This window comes from Belonocnema kinseyi, chromosome 5 (assembly GCF_010883055.1).
Source record: "Belonocnema kinseyi isolate 2016_QV_RU_SX_M_011 chromosome 5, B_treatae_v1, whole genome shotgun sequence".
Lineage (NCBI taxonomy): Eukaryota > Metazoa > Arthropoda > Insecta > Hymenoptera > Cynipidae > Belonocnema > Belonocnema kinseyi.
Genome location: NC_046661.1, coordinates 115,604,551 through 115,625,714, shown reverse-complemented (window position 1 = coordinate 115,625,714; position 21,164 = coordinate 115,604,551). Strand labels below are relative to the sequence as shown.

The 21,164-nt window shown below is 29.3% G+C and overlaps 1 protein-coding gene across 2 annotated transcripts in view; it reads left to right on the top strand.

Annotated features, from left to right (window-relative positions):
• The window catches only part of LOC117173323 (cytochrome b561 domain-containing protein 2-like), a 21,532-nt gene extending 6,127 nt beyond the window's left edge, over positions 1–15,405 (top strand). For both annotated transcript variants that reach the window (XM_033361814.1, XM_033361815.1), the window contains exons 2-3: positions 4,788–4,993; positions 13,171–15,405. In XM_033361814.1, coding sequence (XP_033217705.1) covers positions 4,788–4,993; positions 13,171–13,704 — 740 coding nt within the window. In that variant the 3' untranslated portion in view covers positions 13,705–15,405. The remainder of the gene's footprint in view (positions 1–4,787; positions 4,994–13,170) is intronic.
• The last annotated feature ends 5,759 nt before the right edge of the window (positions 15,406–21,164 follow it).

The following is a 21,164-nucleotide window of genomic DNA, read 5'->3' as shown; positions in this document are numbered from 1 at the left end:
CTAATAAACATTTTTTCAATTTGAAAAAACGAGCTTATTTTTTATTAAATTTGTGATCATTTGATATGTCGCAGGGCCCTGTACCTTAAATAGGTAAAAAGTAATGAGCATTTAAACAATTAATTTGTTAATAACTTTTTAATTTGACCACTTACGGCTTGGCACCTTCGAAAATCGGATTCAGGAGGCCAAAATACATAAAAATAACTTAGGTTCCCTCACGGACATTGAAGGGCCACGAAAACCCCCCTTGCTCCTAGACTAATATATGATTTTTGTATTAAAAGAAAAATTACTTAAACGAACTAACTATTGATCAGAAGTAATTACATAAATGTACAAGTTCATTATTATAAACAACTAATTATTATTGAGTTATAATCATTCGTTAAAAATTGCTATTGTTATAAACAATTGTATCAAATAATTTCAGTTATAGTTTTTCTATAGATTTTTGTCTCCTCCATTTCGTTTAAACCAATCGAAACTATTTCAAAAATGGTTATCCACCACGAAAAATGATTACCAGAGAATATATTTAATTGTTTATTACAATTATGCTAAACGAGTTCCTCCAAAGAAAGCTTATTCGTCAAAATGTTCGCTTTTTCGATACGTTATGTGGAAAGAAAGTTAATACTGATTTTGTAGGTACTAACCAAATCAAAATTTTTATGAGCAACCTGCTAAATAAGGACGCAACAGTATATGTTTTTTTACTTATGTAAGTGCTTTTTTACTGTAATTTTTTTAATAGTACCCTAGCATTGATATTCTCAGAAAACATTTAAGCAAATATTAGCAGATAGTATTGCTAGCAACAAATAGTATAAACAAATATTGCAGGTAAAAATTTCTTACTGGAAAAAGTTATTTTTTGTTTAATTTCTTGAGAGCTACTTAATAATAATAATTGATGTCATGGTGCATCAAAGTTATAATTTTTAATAACTTTCAGCGAGAAATTACGTTGTAAAACTTTAATACGCATTCTTAATGAAAATATTTTCCATGATGATTCGTCTAAAAATTGTAATTGTAGCAATTTTAATATTATTTATTATTTTTTAGCACGTAAAATCTTAATAAAAAATTAATATTAATTACACGGAGAGAAATTTCAAGAGATTAATTCACGGAAGGGCGTTGTTTTAGAGCTACAATTTTTACATGCTTTAAAGTCTCAGACTCTATGATCTAAAAGCATAGAATTCGATACTTGAGAGCAAAGGGGCGTGCCCTAATGCCTGAAACTTCGAGACCTATGATTTAAAAGCAAGGGTTCCGAGATCTTAGTTCTCACCCCAAAGCGCAATAAAATCAAGGAGCAGTGACGTGAATTAATCTTCCGAAATTTCTCACCGTGTATGCTTAGAGAAATTTTTGACGAATATTTAATAGGATTTTTTTTTAATTAAGAAATATTCATTTAATTTATTTACTGTTAGTTTAAATAGTTTAATCTCGAGTTTATTTTTAACTATTCCGTGCACTATCAACTGTTTATAATAATACAGGGCCATTCATAAACTATGTTCCCAATTTGAGGGGGAGAGGGGGTCGCGCCACAAGTTATAGTTGAGAAAAGCTGATTGTGGGGGGGGGTCAGTGGAAGTAAGGTTATCTACTTAGATAACTCTACTACATTTCCTGATGATCTTTTTACATTCTCATCATTTATGATTGAGAAAGTATTAGAATTATCGGAAATTTGACATCGCACTTTTTCAACGGATCTCCACGTCTCGAGACCCCCTGAATCCGAAAATCAGGTTTTCACGATGGCGTCTGTCTGCCTGTCTGTCCGTCCGACCGTCCGTCCGTAAACACGATAACTCTCGAAAACATGAACGAATCAAATCCATCTTCGGCACACTTCTTTTAGGTCCTAAAAGAAAGGAGGAGTTCGTGAACCAGCCATTTTTGATAAAAATTCAAAAAGTGAGCGCATTTTGAAAATTTTTGAGACCACTTTTTTCTGAATTTGAAACATCTATGTACGAATATTTATAGTATTGAAAAAAACAAAAAAATTTATCCTCATGACTTTTTTCGATAAAAAGAAAATTCTCAGAATTATAGCGTTTTCAAAATTTTTTTAATCAACCGAAAATCAAAATTTGAAGCCGAAAAACGCACGATATGAAAAAAAAGTCAGGATAAGAAAAACATTTCTTTTTGAAAGCGCTACAAGATTATCATAATCAATTTTTGGATTTTCTTTAAAAATCGAAAATTCAAATTTGTATTGCACAAAAAATAATCGACAATAAAAAATTCCATTTTGTGGACAAACTATGTAGGATACGAAAAAAGATGAATCAACAAAAATGGTTATTTCAAAAAAGATCTACAACTTCGTTAAGAATCACTTTTGGATAGGACGCGTACTTTCTGTTTTATTCGTTTTAAAAAAATAAAATTAAGAAAAATGTGTGGAAAACGACGAAAGTTACGAGAAAAAAATCCAACAAAACCTGTTCTCTTTTGTTGAAAAAAGTTTTTTTTATAGATTCATAATTTTAGTTGAAAATTCATCTATTTAGCTGATTTAAAAAAATTTTATGTAGGAATTCATCTTTTTAAATAAAAATGAAACTATTTTATTTTATTTAAAAGCTAAACTATTTCGTAGACAAATAACTTTTAAAAATGATAAATGCTAAGCTTAGCAAGTCGCTAAATAATCTTCGTGGTAACAAATTAATTAATCTCTTAGTTTAAAAATTTAACTATTTTGTTGAAATTCATTGTTTGTTGGTTAAAATCTAAAAATTTTAGCTAAAAATTCAAATCATCCATTTTCAGTTCAAAATTGAATCCTTATAAGTTCAAAATCCATCCATTTAGTGGAAAATTAATTTATTTTTTAGATAATTCGTCTTTTTGAGTAAAAAATTAATTTTCTTTGTTTAAAATTCAGCTACTAAAAGTAGAAAATCTATGCACTTATTCGAAAATTCGTCCTCTTGGATAAAAAATTAGACCTGTCTGTTTTTTTAAATTAAAAATTAATTTTTTCGTCTAATAATTAAATATTCCATTTTTAAATGAAAATTTGTCCTTTAAAAGATTAGAATTCAACTTTTTTGCGGAAATTTCATGTAATTTGTTTATAATTCGTATTTTCGGGTAGAAAATTGACCTGTTTTGTAGAAAATTCAACAATTTGGTAAAAAATTCATCTTTTTCGGTGAAAAATTAATATACTTTTCTGAATATTGATTTTTTTTAGAGGATTCAAATATTTTATTAAAAATTAATCTTTTTACGGTTGAATTAATCTGAATAAATATTAGCTTTTTTGTTTAAAATTAAATTTTTTTTAATGAAAACTTACTGTTTCCATTTTTGGTTTTAAATAGATATTTTTTCGTGAAATATTCAACTATGTGGTTCAGAATTCATCTTCCTTTATTAAAAATGTTACACCTTTAGTTCAGACATTTACTTAAATTCAGATATAAACTTAAATTAAGCAAAAATTTATCTGAATACAAGCAAAGTTTACCTAAATTCAAGAAAAAGTATGCTTAAATTCTAAAATTCAGATATTGACCTCCTTAAATTAGGGTATTCTTCTATTTTTTGATTTATATACTTTTATTTTGTTGAAAATGCTTCTTTTTACGTTAAACATTACACTATCAGGTTAGAAATGTTTCGAAATAAATCTTTTTCTCTGGTTGAAAACTCGAAGGTTTTTTAAAAATTCTTCCATTCGGATTGATAATAGCCCAAAATTGTTAACGTAGTTTATCGACCGCCACTAATGGTGGTTAAAAAATATGTTAAAAATGGTAGAGTTTAATTTATAAGTAGTTATTTGAGTTTAATTGTCATTTGAATTTTACTTCACCTTATGCCAAAAATGAAATTTATTGTTAAATTATAATGAATACTCCGAAGTAAAATTTATCTGCTACCTTCAAAAATATTAGGACAGTAAGTATTAATAAAATTACAGTATATTCCAGGAGTATAAAGATATCTGAATTATTGACAATCATAAACATGCACTTATCTCTCGTAGAATATCTCTGGAAGGAAGAATATAGAAAAATGTCTGAAAAGCATTTAAAAAAGGTGTTAAATTCTACGTCAACTCAGCTCTTTTTAAAGTATTTCTGATAATTTTATCATTTTTCATTGATTATTAATTTCAAGGTTCTTGCATAACTCTTCAATTTTTATCACTATTTTCCTCAATTTTTCTAGGACTAAAGTCGAATCTTGAAAATTGGCAAAAATTAGGAATTAAGCTGGTCTTTGTAACTCACTAACTTAATTCATATTCAGAATGAAAAATTAGATCGTTCCTTCTAACTCACTATTTCAGTCCGCATTCGTCAAAACTTCTTTGAAAAAGGCTCATTTGACGTGATATTTAATAACCTTTTCTAAACTTTTTTATAAATTATTCTGTCTTTTTTAGTTCCGGAGATATCCTGCAGCGAGAAGTGAGTACATGTTTTAATTGCTAGTTTTTCATGTGTTCTTATCCCCCTGTACGGAACTGTGTAACATTTTTTTATTTTGTGTATCGATTAAATTCATGAATAATTTTGAGGTGGTGTAATAAGCGCCTACAATCCTTGATGGTTTGTAACAATTCTACGCACCTACGTATTGGAAGAAATCAGAAATGAAGTCGAAGGAAAAGGAATTCAAACGCGCAATAATGATTTTGATGAATCATTGTGCGGGCATTCTCTTCTTTAAGATTACGTAAAGAGTAAGATTTTCTCATTGAAAATTAAAAGGAATTTTATGATTTGTGATTGCAGCGCGAGACTTGGGCGCGAGGGACGAACTGGATTCTGAAATGAAGACTGAACACGCGAGCGGCAAAGAGCCACCAGGTTCCTTGACTCTTGGATTTTCGTTTCTAACTCATTTGTTGCTAGTATTACCAATTTTATACATACTGGTTGTTGGTTTTCATAGACCAGAAAAATTATTTTCTTGGCATCCAATTTGTATGGCATTAGGGGTAAGTTTAAATAAAATAATAAGCAAATGAACATGCAGATAGTTTTAAAAAAGTCTTCAAAACTCAAATCTAAAAAAAATACAGAAGTGTATTCGAATTGAATATATTAGTAAATAGAAGTGAATTTGGGCAATTTGAATTAAAATTTACTATAATTACATATTTTACCAACGGCCCATTATTATTATTTATGTGTCTTTATTAAACTTTAACTCGGGTAAACCCGGTTATACATCATAGCCACGAACTAAGTCAATTAGATTAGAATGTTATAAGTTAATTCAAATAATTTAATACGATGGTTGAAACCTCTTGTGATGATGTTGTAGGTATACAATTATGAGCGGCCACGAGCGTTGGAGGTGACAACAGTCACCTCGGAATGCTTTCTTCTTATTATTATAAAAAAACATTTCTGTGTTGAAAGGTTGTCACAGGCTTATACTGCCCTATATGTCGAAGGCATTTTTGGTTAGTGTTGGATTTTTATTTGTTCATTTTGCACGGGGCTGTCCCGGTATATATCATCAGTCATGGACGCATTTTTATAATGCAATCAAGTAATTTGATGAGAGTAGTCTGTCTGCCCAGACATATTGGACAAAACCTGGTTTTTACCCCATCATTGACGGACTGGGTTGCAGTCAAGTACACGATGGGGGGACCACTGACAGCTTAAGGTGGGTTCCGAACCACCAGAACCTCTGTGAAGGTACATTGAAAAATTTCTAGAGGTAACGGCTCAGGGATCGAACCCCGGACCTCTGTGGTGAAGTCCGAGTTTCTAACCAACTGAGCCACTGAGGCTCTTGAAAAACATTTCTGTGTTGAAATGTTGTCACACGCTTATACTGCCCAACATGTCTAAGGCATTTTTGGTTAGAGTTGGATTTTTATTTGATCATTTTGCACGGGGCTGTACCGGTATACGGTATACTCGTATATCATCAGTCACCGACGCTTTTTTATATTGCAATCAAGTGATCTGATGAGAGCAGTCTGCCCAGACATATTGGACAAATACTGGTTTTTACCCCATCATTGATGGACTGGGTTGCAGTCAAGTACACGATAGGAAGACCTACAGCTTAAAGTGGGTTCCGAGCCACCAGAACCTCGGTAAAGGTAAATTGAAAAATTTCTAGAGGTACCGGCTCAGGGATCGAACCCTGGACCTCTGAGGTGAAGTCCGAGTGTCTAACCAACTGAGCCACTGAGGCTCTTCTATTATTATTTTTTTTTTATCATTATTTATTAAAAAAAAAACATTTCTGTGTTGAAATGTTGTCAAAGGCTTATACAGCCCTATATGTCAAAGGCATTTTTGGTTAGAGATGGATTTTTTTTATTTGATCATCTTTGCACGGGGCTGTCCCGGTATATATCATCAGTCACGCACGCATTTTTATATTGCAATCAAGTGATCTGATAAGAGTAATCTGCCCAGACGTATTGGACAAAGCCTGGTTTTTACACCATCATTGACGGACTAGGTTGAAGTCAAGTACACGATGGGGGGACTTACAGCTTAAGGTGGGTTCCGAACCACCAGAACCTCGGTAAAGGTACATTGAAAAATTTATAGGGGTACCGGCTCAGGGATCGAACCTCGGACCTCTGAGATGAAGTCCGAGTGTCTAACGAAGTTTTATTATTATTATTATTATTACACCCTTAAGCCATTTCCATTTCGGGGTAGGCGTGACTCACTCGGTGGGGAAGGGAGTAATGTGAGAAAGGGATGTAGAATGTTTAGATTTATTTAGAATTCTCGTGTTATTTATTTAAGTAACACGTTCATTCCGCAACACTGCTTCGACCCAGGTTGCTGATCAATCTCTCTGGCAATCACCCTAAGTGAAGATCCTCACACAGTCGCCATGTGAGGTTCCCCACGTGGGTCTATTAGTATCCAAGGTCTTTTATTTTAGGCGTCATTCACTCTACTGACACTCTTTTTTTTAATTATTTGTGGCCATACTTTTCTGTCTTGGCATACTTTTCTAGCTTCTTTTACGCCCATGCATTTTTTCATGCAGCCTCTCGTGTTTCTGTGGCTTCTTATGTCTCTTCTAACTAGGGTCTCATTCACACATTCCAACCATTCTTTCCGCGGTCTACCTCTGGGCACGCTGCCATTTACTTTACCTTGACACACTTGTTTCGTTAGTCGTTCATTTGGCATTCTCTCAACATGCCCGAACCATCTTAACCGATTTCTTTCCCATGTGTCTACTAGCGTCTCTTCTGCATCACATTCTTTCAGAATTATCTCGTTACTCACTTTTTCCATCAGAGTTTTCCCGCATATTATGCGCAAGAATCTCATGTCAATTGCGTTAATTTTATTCTTATCTTTTTCTTCATATGTCCATGTCTCGCTACCGTATCATAAGAAAAAATATCCCTTGAAACCCTTTTTTACCTTTCTAAAGTCCCTCGGAATCCTTTGATACGCTTAAAAAATCCCTTTAACATTTTTATCTTTTCAAATTTCTTGAAATCTTGGAAAATTTCCTAAGATATTTAAAATCCTTTAAAAATTATTCAAAGTTGTTAAATTTTTACAATATTTTAAAGATTTAAAAACATTCCTTTTTATTATTATTTTTGTTATTATTACTTTTTTCAATATTTAAAATATGTTAAGAACGTCCCTTAAATCGCTTTGAACACTGATACTCTTTCAAAATCCCTGCAAATTTAATATATCTCTTTATATTGCTTGAAATGTTGTAAAATCCCCTAAAATCGGTGAAATCCTTTCAAAACTATTGAAAAATTATTAATCTTTAAATTCTTTAAAAGATTTTTAAAAATTCCCCAAAGTTCCTTAAAATCTGATATAATCTCTTCAAGTTTGTTTTCTCTCTTTCAAATTCTTTCAATCTGGTAAAATATCCTGAAAATCTTTTAAATCTTTTAAAAACCATTGAATTTTTTAAATCTTTAAATTATTTATAAGATTTCAAGAAATTTGATAAAATCCCTTAAAATCCTTTGATGCTTAGATCAAATCCTTTCAAATATTTTTAATCTCTTCAAATTTATTTCAAATATTGTAGAATCCTCTAAAATCTTGACATTACGTCGCAAAAAAGAGTGAAATTCCCGAAAAAATCGGCTTTACAATGCTATTTTCAAAAACGCTTTATTAAGGGGTCCTATTGAATATATTAAAAATGCTACCACGAATACGAGGACGAACCCGGCTTTAAAAAAAGACATTTCCAAAAATCACATTTGCGTGGACGAATGATTGCCATTGCACTTTAGACCAGATGTCCAACAAATGAAAGAAAGAGAACAAAATTATAAGAAGATTTTGTGAAACAAATAATCCGCTATCTTTAATAGGTTCCGAGTTATGTCACATTGAAAAGTCCCCACCTTTTTCGATTTTTAGCGAAAAATCGCTAAGTTTCAAAAACCACTGTGTACCTTTTTACCTAATTACTTTACAGAAAAATGTTTTACAGCTTTTCAAAAAGTCTTATGTGTTGAATCAGAAATTTCGTCGCCTTAAACAAGAGAAACATGTTATTTTGCTTTCTCAGAAAAGCATTTTTTCGCGCTTATTAAAACTTTCCGAAATCGCAAAGATCTATAAGTCTAAAATCCCTAAATCTCGAAAAAATTGTTTACAAAAAAAAAGAAAAATGATCAAATGCTTCTTTGGTTTAAGCTGCAGAAGTTTCGGGTTCAACATATTGAACTTTTTTCAAAATGTGTGCATGTGATTTAATTTAAAAAAAAACATGTTTTTACACATTTAAGAAGAAATTAATCAAGCAACACTTTTTTCAATTATAGTTTTTTATTATTATTTACTAGTGAAAACTAGGCATATAAAAAATTTGCCAGAATGTTTAAATTAGATAACCTTTGGGAATTAAAAAAAGGGAACGAATTGAATTTTGTTACTTCTTCTTGTCAAATCATCTGCATTTTTTATTAGTATGAATATCTCCAAAATGAAAAAAGATATAAAGAGGAATAGAATTTCTATTTTTTTAAAATAGGAAAATAGTAGATTTTAACGTGCTTTAAAAAATATTTTTATTTTTTCTACATACCACACTATAAGTTAAAGAGACGATTACATGTCGTTCGAGTTTTAGAGATTATTGCTGTTGCATATTCAAATAGAATTCTAACTATTGTTAGTCATGAGAAGTTTATGATTCACTGTATTTAAATTTTAAAAGAACTTTTCAAATAAATCTACTTCCGCCACTGATTAGGGGCAAATTTATTTGATTATTCCTGCAATAATCATTTATAAATAAGTTATACAAATGACTGGTTAAGGCAAGTGCTTCTGATTATTGCGAAAAATAAGTCCACTCATCAATCAATGATGGCAATCAAAATCAGTCTTTATTTTATAATTTTTTACATCAAAGGAACTTCCTTGAGTTCGCTGTCAATGATGGTACTGTTAAATTTTGATGTGATTTAGATATTGATACAATGGCATCTGTGATCATTAAATAGGCATAAATAATTAATGTTTTTAGATAATTTAAATAATTTTAAACTTTTTAAACGCATACGTACATATTTTTTAATTTCCTGAATAAATATGCGTGTGTACAGTATATTTTCGAAACACGCTGTGTACACTGGGTCTTTAAGGGAAAAGGCAGACTTTCAAGGTTTTAAAGGCTTCAAAAAAATCTGAAAAAATCCAGGGATACTTCTAGTAGTGTGTGCTTCATGTCTCAGTAGTTGCCAAATTCAAACGTTACACACCGTTGTTAACAAAAATTAAAATATAGTAAAAAATGAGGGAGGGAAATTTCAATTTGAAATTTCAACTGTTCCTTTAAAGACCCAGTGTACACACGAAGGGTTAATAAGGTTTCAAATTATATAAAATTAAAATGATCAAAATTCTGTGAGTTCAGAATTGAGTATAAATTAACAAGTTTCAATTCAACTATTGAATGTTAAAACTTCTAGATTTGAATTGTTTTTTCAACTCAAATGATATCACATTATCGAAGAAATTTATTCATTGAAAAATAAAAAATATTTTTAAACATTTTATTTATTTTTATTTTAAACATTAATGTCACTAATTTATGGAATACTTTAGCACAACATTTAAATTGCTAAAGAATAAAATGACTCGATTCTTGTGACATTTTTTATGTTATTACTTTTAAAAAAATATGTAAAACTTTCATAAAAATACACTTACAATTTTGTGTAGATAAAGGAAACCTATATCTCCTTCAAACATTTACTATGTTTTGTATTTCTGCTTGAATTTTCATTAATCTACCAGTTTTCTTGTACGTTACAAAAAGCGAAATTATCATGCTGATTTTAGAGTAAAGAATTATAACTTAAGAGAGATAAAATTTTATGAAATACGGGTTTTTAATTTTTGACGTCTATTAAAAAAACACACACTTTTTCTTTAAACTTTTATAGTTTTTAATCTAGATGAAATATTTCAACTTTATTTTCGGTTTTTGATAAGTTTTATTATCTTTCTCTTTTGATATTCATTGGAAATTTTCAAAAAGATAAAAATGAACAAATCGGCGATTATTTGTTTAAAAATATTAAATGTAGATTTGAACAAACGAAAAACTTACATTTTTCCCATTTTTGTGTATAATTTAACCCTTTATAAGGATAGGAGAAGTTTTTCCTTCATGAAATTGAATTTTTGAATTTTTTTCGGAAACAATGAGTGATGAAACAAAATATTAAGAAAAAAGTTTGAACATCTATAAAAGCAGTACAAAGAATACTTCGTGCTTTTTGGCTACATCTGGCATCGTTTAGGAGAAAAATACGAAAATTATATCTTCAAGAAGAAAAATTTTCTAAGCCTTAAAAATAATTATAAGCTCGAATAAAACTGATAGGATACCTTCTATATATGAGTAGAAAATTTGAAAATATATATTATATATTCCCTTTTTCCTCAATTTTTTTGAATTTAGATTATAATTTATATAAAATATAATTTATATGTTAAAATTTAAGTAGCAGGAAGAGGTGCGAGGTTCGGAAAAGTAATATTATGAACAGATAACACTTAGTACGACTTCTAATGATGAATTTAAACAAAGTTTGCTTTTATATTTCAAACTTCACACTTTCCCCTCTATTCCCGTTTTTACTCATTTTTTTAAGAATTCTTTTCCCTCTGTTTTCAAAAACTTTCCGTTTTGGTCGTATTTTGGTGAAATTCTAACTGAATTACTAGAACCCAATAAGAAAATCTCACGTTTAAAAAATTATCTTCTGTTTGATTTGTTTGATTGAAAATTGAGCTATTTTTTTTTAATCGTTTTTTTTATATCAAGAATATATATTATATATAAGTAGAAAATACAGCAGTTAAATTTGGTTGGATGTTGAACTATTTTCTTGATAATCTTTCTGTCGGAAGTTTCATCACTTTGGTTAAAAAATCAACTGTATGGTTGAAAAATTAACTTTTTTGTTAAAAATCCTTTTTTTTGTTGAGAATTATTTTCTTTAAGTAAAAATGTAATGGTATGTAAAATAATTATATCTTTTTTGTTTAAAAATACAACTGTTTAGTTAAAAATTATTCTTATTTGTTTAAGGATATAGCTACTTTCTGGAACATTCATATTTTTGTATTGAATTTAACTGTTTTTATATGAAATTAAAGTATCTTTTATCTTAAATATCAGCCATTTTATTTGTTTTAATCTATCTTTTTCTTTTGAATAATCAACTACTTGGTTTAATTTTAAACTATTATAAATTGTTGTTGGTTAATATTCATCTTTTTACTTGAAATTCATATTCTCTGGTTGAAAATGTAACTTTTCGGTAAAAAGAATTACCTTTTCTGTTGAAAGATCATATTTTAGGGCTGAAAATTCAACTTTACGGCTGAAAAATTCAATAATTTTTTAATAAATTAAACTATTCGATTGAAAATTAACTTTTTTATTGAAAATACGTATTCTGGGTTGAAAATTATTATTTTTTTTTTTGCTGTGAATTCATATTTTGGTAAGAAAATTTACATTTTTCTTTGAAAATGCGACTGTTTGGTTAAAAATTTCATTATTTTTATGAAAATCTAATTATTTTGTAGAAAAGTAACTTTTATATTGAAAACCCATATTTTCCACTGAAAGATTCAACGTTTTTGTAGATAATTCGTATATTTTGCTTAAAAAATAAATGCATTTGATTAATAATTAATCTTATTTGGTTGAAAATGTAACTGTTTGGTAGAAAATTAAACATTAATTTTTTTCAGAATCACCTGTTTGTTAAAAAATTTAACTTTTATGTAGAAAAATCGTGTTTTTAGTTGAACAATAATTTTTTAATCTGAAAATTGAACTATTTCAGTCTTGTTTGGAAATGTATCATTTATAAGTTGAAAATTTAACTGTTTGATAGAAAATTTATCTTTTTGGTTAGAAATATAATCTTTCTTGTTGATAATTTATCTTTTTGGTTAAGGATTCAACTATTTTGTTAAATTTTTTTTTCGTATAATGCATCTGATTTTACAGTAGAAGAGTCCCTTTGGTTTAAAATGAGCTTTTTTGGTGAAAATTTAACTTTGATCTAAAAAAATCGGTTTTTTTGGCTTGAAAATGGAACTATTCAGATAAAAGTTTAACTATTTTGTTTTAAAAAATGTCTTTTGCTTTAAAGTTCAAATTTTTTAGTTGTTAATATAACGTTTTAGTCCAAAATTAATTTTTTTCTGTCAACAATTTTTCTTTTTATGTTAAAAGTTCATATTTTTTGTGGAAAATTTGTGTTATTGAAAATTTAACTATTGCGTTGCAAATACAAAATATATCGACTTGAGATCTTAGGAAGTTAAGGTGTTTAATATTGAATTCAATTTTTTAATTACATTAATTTTCTTTAAAAGAATTTATTCCCTTATTATTCCCCTACATCGTGAAAAATCACCTAGTTTCTGGACGGCACCTAATATCGCTAAAAAATTTTTCTCAAATTTGAAAAATACTTGTCGCCTAATATCCTATAAAAAACAACATACTATATCGCTCTGAGAGATTCTGCTACTTGAAATGTAGAATTTTCCTGATTTGAAATAAATTCTATCCTTACCTAATTGAAAATTAATTCCTCATTTTCCTAGTATTTCTCTATTATTTTAAGCTAATCTGAATTTTTTTTTCAAGACACTCATCATCCTGGAGGCAGTTTTCAGCATATCTGGTGAGGCCCTTCTTACCCACAGGCTATCTCGACCAAATAGAATAACCATCCACTGGATAATGCTGACCATAGGATTGCTGTTAATTCTCTGCGGTTTCATAATTGCCATCGTTAATAAAAACCTTGAGAACAAAAATCATTTTGAATCTTTCCATTCAATTTGGAGTCTCATCACGATTATTTTAGCAGCCTCAGTAGCTCTTTTTGGAGTTGCTGCTAACAATACAAGATGGCTTTATCCAAGAGTGAGACCAGTCCTGATTAAAGTTCTTCACGCCTTGGGAGGGATTATGATTACAATTTTATTTATCACGGCCATAATCAGTGGAACATATCGAAACTGGCTGAAAAATCAACAAGTCGGGGACCACGAGCTTGGAAGACAACTCGTTTTTGCATCCCTCTTCATCGGAGGAATCCTGGTGCTTTTTAAACCAATCCTGGGAGCTGTTTCTAGGACAGCGGTATTAGTAAAAACCCCTCAACCATCCACGTGACCTGACCTCTGAAAGAGCCAAAACAATTTCACCCAAAGAAGCTAAAATTATAGGGCTCAGGATTTTCCTTTTTTGACGTGTCGAGTCATCACTAATAGCTGTGTATGCAATATGCACGGTTAAAAAATAACAATATACCCGCATTGGTATTTATTTAAAAAAAAAACCATTCTCTTAAATCATTATCAAAATCCTTGAGTTAAAAGAAACTGTTTTGCTCTTTAGACTTTTTTCGTAGGACAAACTGTTTTTAAGGTAGAATATTAAACATTTTTTTTAAACAAAATTTACACGATCTACAAAGTTATGTCAAAAATTTTTGCTAAAAAATTGAAATTTGTACATTGTCTAAATTTTACCTCAAAATAGACAATGTGCAAGTTTCAGTTTGTTTCGAGAGATAGTTTTGGAGATACTTTTCAAATAATAGTTTTATTATGCCAAATTAATAACGCTTGCATTTGAAACGGGTTCATACTACAAGAAAAAGATCAAACAACAAAAAAGTTTTATTTTCGTCAAATATGTGAAAAATTCTTTTTTTTCACGAGGTAATAAAATTGTTTACACAATAATGGCCAAGAATTGTGCATACAAAGTTATTAGTTGCGACTATGCTATCCGATTATTTTTATTTCTTCATTATAAAATCATGAATTATCGAGTTGTTAATGTTTTTAACAACATTTTAGTAATAAGAATCGTTTTATTCCTGAGCGCCTTAAGTACATCAAATCTCAGCTGCATCGCCCTCATTTGAAATTGAGGCATATATCTATTTCCGTTCTTTGTTACGCGAATTAGCACGTATCAAGAACTATCTGACGGAAACGAGGAATATTTTAGTGTTATAGTACGTGGAATTTCTGGGAGGCTGAAGGCATAATTGAGTCACAGGAAATGATACCAATTTAGTATAGAAGAAGCATGTAATTTTAATTGTTATAACTCAACAATGGGGCTACGTGTTACAACTTCCTTTTTAATATCCTTTTCAAGATATGATAAGGGAATGTCTAATAATTAAAAAAAAAATTAATTTCTCGACCCTCCCCCCCTCAATTGTAAGGATTCTTAAGATTTGTGGGACTCCTCGTCCTTCTTACGTAAAATTACACTCATCTTCCGCTATAAGACTGGCTGCGGGAATTGGACGCATGAAGCAACATGATGCAACTAACACGATGAGAGTGCGACCCTCGAGCTGTTTGTTACGCTTAAATGAGCTCATCCTCTCTTCCGGCCCCGCGCTTCCTCTCATCAGGAAACTAAGGAGGTTATCAGTTCTTGGAATATCGCAAGCCCGGGGGTCTCATATCAGGAGTACAGTGGATAAATTTTTTGCAATATTCCAAAAATAATCTCAAATTTTCGAAGGATTTTACCAGATTTTAAGGCAATTCAAGAAGTTTAATCACATTTCAATAGGTTTTATGAAATTTTAAGAGATTTCGAAATATTTCAAAACAATACAAGAGGCTTTTAAGGGATTTTGAAAATGCCGAAGTATTTTCACGAATTTTGAAGATTCCAAGGGAATTAAGTATGATTTCATAAGGTTCTAAAGGATATAGTAAGATCATTATCGACTCTAATGTGAATTAACAAACCTTATTGACAGATCCTTTAAATTCGTAGATGTAGTTACAAAGGATGTTAAAAAATCTTACAGGATTTGAAGAAATCTAAAGGAGTTTTAAAAAATTCTAAAGCAAATAGACGATTTTTAGACGATTCCATAAGATTTCAAAATATTGAATGAAATTTATCAGGGTTTCCAAAGATTATCAAGGATTTAACGGGATTTGAAGGAATCTCAATGGTATTTAAGAAACTTTCAAATATTTTAAGGGAGATTAAAATATTTGGAAAGAGTCCCATTAATTTCAAGGGAACCCGTAATATTTTTTTTATAATTTCACGGGATTTCAAAAGATTTAATAGGATTTAGTAGGATTTCCAAATATTGTAAGGACTTTTAAGCCATTTTTAGTTTTTTTTGGAGGTTTAAAAGATTTTCTAATATTTTGAGAGATTTCATGAAATTCAAAAAGAGTCGTACGGATTTGAAAGACTTCACTAAATTTTAAAGGGATTTGAAAGATTCTAAGGGATCTCGTCATAATCCGAAATATTTAATGAAATTACTTCAAGGATTTTAAACGAATTGTAGAGATTGTGAAAGAATTATAAATCATTTTAAAGATTGTTAAGTGCATTAAAAAATTTGTAATATATTTTCTCCGAATTTCAAGATTTTTAAGTGGTTTTAAAAAATTTTGAATTAAATATATCTACGAATTTTCAAAGATTTCGTAAGATTTTAAAAGATTTAAAGGAAATTCCTAAGATTTTCGAATATAATAAATTATTTTGAAAGATTTAGAGGAATATTAATGGCTTTTGAAATATTTCAAAATAATATCTCGTAATTTTGTGAGATTTTGAGGAATTACCGGGGATTTCGAAGGATTTTAAGAGATTTTAAAGATTTCAAATGATTTCAAGAAATTTAGCAGATTTCACGGAATTCACATTAATTCTCTTGAAGTCATTCAAAATCGCCTGAATTGATTTAAATAAATCACTTGAATTCATTTGAGGTCACTTGAATTCTCCTGAAGCCACTCGAAATCTTCTGAAATATGTAAAGATTTTTTAATTCACATGATGACACATGAATACACATGAAGTGACGTGAAGTCACTTAAAATCACCTGCTTTTATTGGAAGTCACTTGAATTCTCCTGAAATAACTAAAGTCATTTGAATTGATTTGAAGTCACTTGAATTATTTTCAAGTCACTTGAATTCATTTGAAGTCGCTTGAGTTCTCCCGAAGTCACAATCAATCTCCTATAGTCAGTGAAATTTTTTAAAGTCATTAAATTATCCTGAAGTATTTTAAATCAAAAGTCGGTGTACAGTGTACACCCTTCCTTGCGAACCCCTCGTAATTTTCACAGTTTTTAAAGAATTTCAAGGGATTTCCAGATAGCTCAATCGTTTTAGAGAGATTTCAAGAGATTATGTGCAATATTCATAGACTTCAATTAGCAAATTTGAAAACAAAATAATAATTTGAAGGAGAATACTGATGCAACAAAAATTTATTTTTAAGTTTTTTCTGCCCCCCCCCCCCACAACCCAAAAAAAGCCTTACGTAATTAACGGACGCTCCCTAGTTTGAATAAAGAGATTAATCATTAATGATAAAGAATTTAGTTGAATAACTACTTTATCGACTGTTAATAAAACCGAATATATCAGTTAGCATCACTCTGATATTCTTGAAAAATTATTTCCTATAAGTCATATTTAATGAATGTAAGAATAATATTCCGTCCTTATTTCCTCGTTGATGAAAGAAGTTACGTAATAAAAAGAGATTAAGATTTGTTTAAAAAGATTGATGAAGGCTATAGGTCAATATCAATGAATGTTTCAAAAAAAGTTACTGATATTACTATATACGTGAATACGGTATCCGATATACATTTCCGATCAAGGCGTTGCACCTGAGATAAAAAAAAAGATCGCGATTATTTTTGTGATTTTGTATAAAGCTTCTGTATTATTAATTTTTTAATTCGGCGTTATTATTAATATTATTTGAGAGTGTTGCAGTTTAATATTTCTAGATTTCATGTAAACATGAAAATTTCTTTATTTAGATTGATTAGGATTTTTTCCATTACACAGAAATTCAAAAATGCTTTATTTCCCAAAACCTAAAAGTTTGTAGGAAATAATTCTGCCAAATTCAGTTGATTAGATTGAATTCACAGCACATTATTTGAATTTAAGTTCTTAGACTTGAATTGACTTCTCATTACTTGAACGCATTTAATATGGCTTCAATTAAAAATAATTAACTGAATACACTTGAGTGATTGCACGAATTTAACTTGATTGACTCCAATCAATTCAAAACAACTTAAGTTCAATTGAATTAACTTAAAATCTCTTGAGTCGAATTAGCTCCAATGGACTGAAGCAAATGAAATGACTTTAATTACTCTAAATAGCTCGAATTAAAATAACTTGACTGTAATTGAACTAGAATAACTTGAAATTAAGTGCTGAAATCGAAATTCATTATTTGAACTCTCTTGAATCGATCAGAATAACTTAAGTGTCAATTAAAAAGAACTGACTGTAATTCACTTAGAATGACTTGAATATACCTGAATTGACTTCAATTGGCTTACAATACCTTAGTTTTACCGGAATTTACTTTAATGATTTTAAATCACTTAAAATAATGTGAATTGACCTTAAATAACTCTAATTGACTTTAATGACTTAAAATTACTTGAATATAACTAAGTTAAACTTACTTTCCTTAAATTAACTTAATTTAAACTCAATTAACGCGAATGCTTTCTTATTGACTTTAATTGACTTAAGGTAGTTAATGTCCCAGAAATCATATCTGTGAAGTGAATAGCTTTTCAATGATTTTAAGAATAAAAATAGTATTTATGATGATACTTATTTCAAGTAAAAAACATTTCATTTAACAATATTTTATTTTCATTTTTCAGAAATGGTTGGATTTTTGGGAAAAACATTCTCTACAACTCTACTGTTTTCAATTTTCAAAGGCAATTTTACTATAACTGAAATTTTTCAAATATTATTTTTAAACGAGAAATTTTTTAAGAACGTAACTGTATTTCAAGATTATTAACTTATTTTGTGAATTGGAAACAGTACAGTTGTAGGAAATGTATTTCCCGTAAAAATATCCCATGGTTTGTTTATTAACCCAAACATTTTTGTTTAAATTAGTAAGGAGCGATATTAAGAAAAAATTTAATTACAAACAATATTGTTGAAATATATTTTTTCCCTACATTTAAAACCTGTTTCGTTATTCTTACATAAGTTATTACTGATAATATGATTTCAATTCTTTCAATCATAGAGAACTTTTCTTTCCAAAACTACCTTCAAATAACGGGAGTTAGACTTTATTGACTTTAAATATTTTGACATAACTTTAATTAAACTGAATTGACCTATATTGAATTAAAATAATTTGATTTCAATTTTGAATTAATTTCAGAGACTTCATGTTACTTGTATTCAAAGAAATCTTATCTAAGTGACTTAAAGTGACTTCATTTCAACAGAATCGACTTAAATTACTTGAAATCTTTAGAATTGATTAGGAAAATTTATGTGCGACTGAACTAACTTTGATGACTTTAAATAACGTTGATTCAAATTAATTGATGCTAACTGAATTCATAGCTCTTGAATTCTAATAAATTGACTGTATTTGACTTAAGTCCATTTTAATTCAAATTAATTGACCCTTATTGACTTGAAATCACTTGAATTCATTAATAAGTACTGAAATTTTATTCAATTATTATAAAAATACCGGAATTGCCTTGAGTTCATTTAACTTGTATAAAGTTCTCTGAATTTTCTTGAATTTGTTAAAACTGACTCGATTTGACTTAAATTTGATTAAATTCCTTTGATTCTACAAATTTCCAACTGCAGCACTCTCCACTATTTATTGTAAAATGTGCTACTTTATAAGCCTACTAAAAATCTTGATTTGTGAAATGTCTTTTTAAATATTATTTATATAAAGCAAATGTCGAAATATCCTACACATAGAAGTTTAAAAAACTGAAAAGTCTGATTTTTATATGCATTATAAGCTATAGAGTGTGTTCTAAAGCTCAGGCATTTTTTGCGAAGTGGATACTTAACCGAATTTCTAGAAATAATATTATAGACACATATTTCTAAGGAAGTTTGATACTACGAATTTTTCCGGCAGCTATTATTTGCTAAAATCGAAAAATCAACAACATATCATTAACCATATATCAACACTTTATTAATACACACGCATCGTATACACATACACAGAATATAATGTATATATATATATATATATATATATACCTTTCATAATACAATGTACATGTATAATAATACAACTCTGGCAATATCTTATTAAATACCACATCTGCTTACGTATAGACGCTCGTTTTCGCGTTGCGTTTCACCACAACTTCTCGGTTTAACATTATGTAACAACGTGCATTTAAATATATATTTATACGCATATATACTGTCCGTCAACAATAATGTATTTGTACACGCGGTGCATACAGAAAGTGTCACGTTTCTCGCGAAAACGTTCATTCCGTTAAAATCAGAGCGAAAAGCGATCTGATCTCAAGTTCTATCTCATTTTTTCATGAAAAAAAGAACATTGTTTAGGAATAAAAATAAGTCTTGACACTGTTTTGTACACGCCGCATATAAAAGTTATATAATTCTCTCTGGAAAATCCCGCTATTTCCATTCTATTATCTTCGTGCTTTATTTTATATTTTTTTATTTATTCTTTTTTGTGATTTTGCAACTCCTGGCTTTTATTATTGTGTGTTGATTGTATATCGTTCAGTGTGGGTGACACGATTGAGCATCGGACGAATTTCCTTCTTTTTGGGATTTATCAAATTCATTGAATTGAAATGTTCTTTTTCTACATTTTTCATTTGACCTTTCCTCATATTGCCAAATGACTCGTGTCAGGCACAAAACGACAAACTGCGCGTCGACATTGATATCCTAGTGAACTTTTTCTTAATTTTCTAAAATCCCCTTTCAATGCATGATTTCAAAAATCAAATTATAAATATACTTTGACCAATTACTTCGCCGAAAAATTAATAAGGTAGCTGTACTTTCATGCCTAGTAACTCTTTTTGCATTCTTTTTGCATTCTTTTTGCATTCTTTTTGCATTCTTTTTGCAATATCTCAAATGCTCCCTGTCGAACGCCCTTGTATTCAATAATGAGTTTTAGATTAATTCAGCAGGACCAACATTTATTAGATTACATTTTAAAATTGAATGTTCGCCCTTTAAAGCTACCTTCAGGAAGAAAAAATTCAAGTTTGACCAAGAGTTTCAAGTATCAAAGTAAAGGCACCGAATTAATTTGTAGACCTATAATTATTTTGACATTGTTACTGTTTAACATTTATAAATCTATTTAAAAGAAATATGTAACGTAGTTTTTAACTTTCACTAAACTTTCGAAGAGCACCAAGTTAACAATTTACTGGGATTTTTTTGTTAAATTATCGACTAATTTTCCCTATTTGCCTTCTCTTTCGTATGAATCAATGATCTAACAGACATTCAATAATTTTTTTAAAATCAAATTATTGATCTTGTGAAGGTTAAAAAAATGAACTTGACTGGAGACACAATGAGAACTTTTCGTTCCTATTTTAAAATATATAGATAATTTCTGTTTCTAATCTTGGAGCTAAATTTTTTCATTATTCGAATATATAATTTTACGAAAATACGATCAGCGCATACTTTGGGTAACACTTTTTTAAGAAGGCGACCACCCTTTTTTTGCGATTAATTTCTAGGACACATTATTTTGTACTGTTTGCTCTACGGGTTGC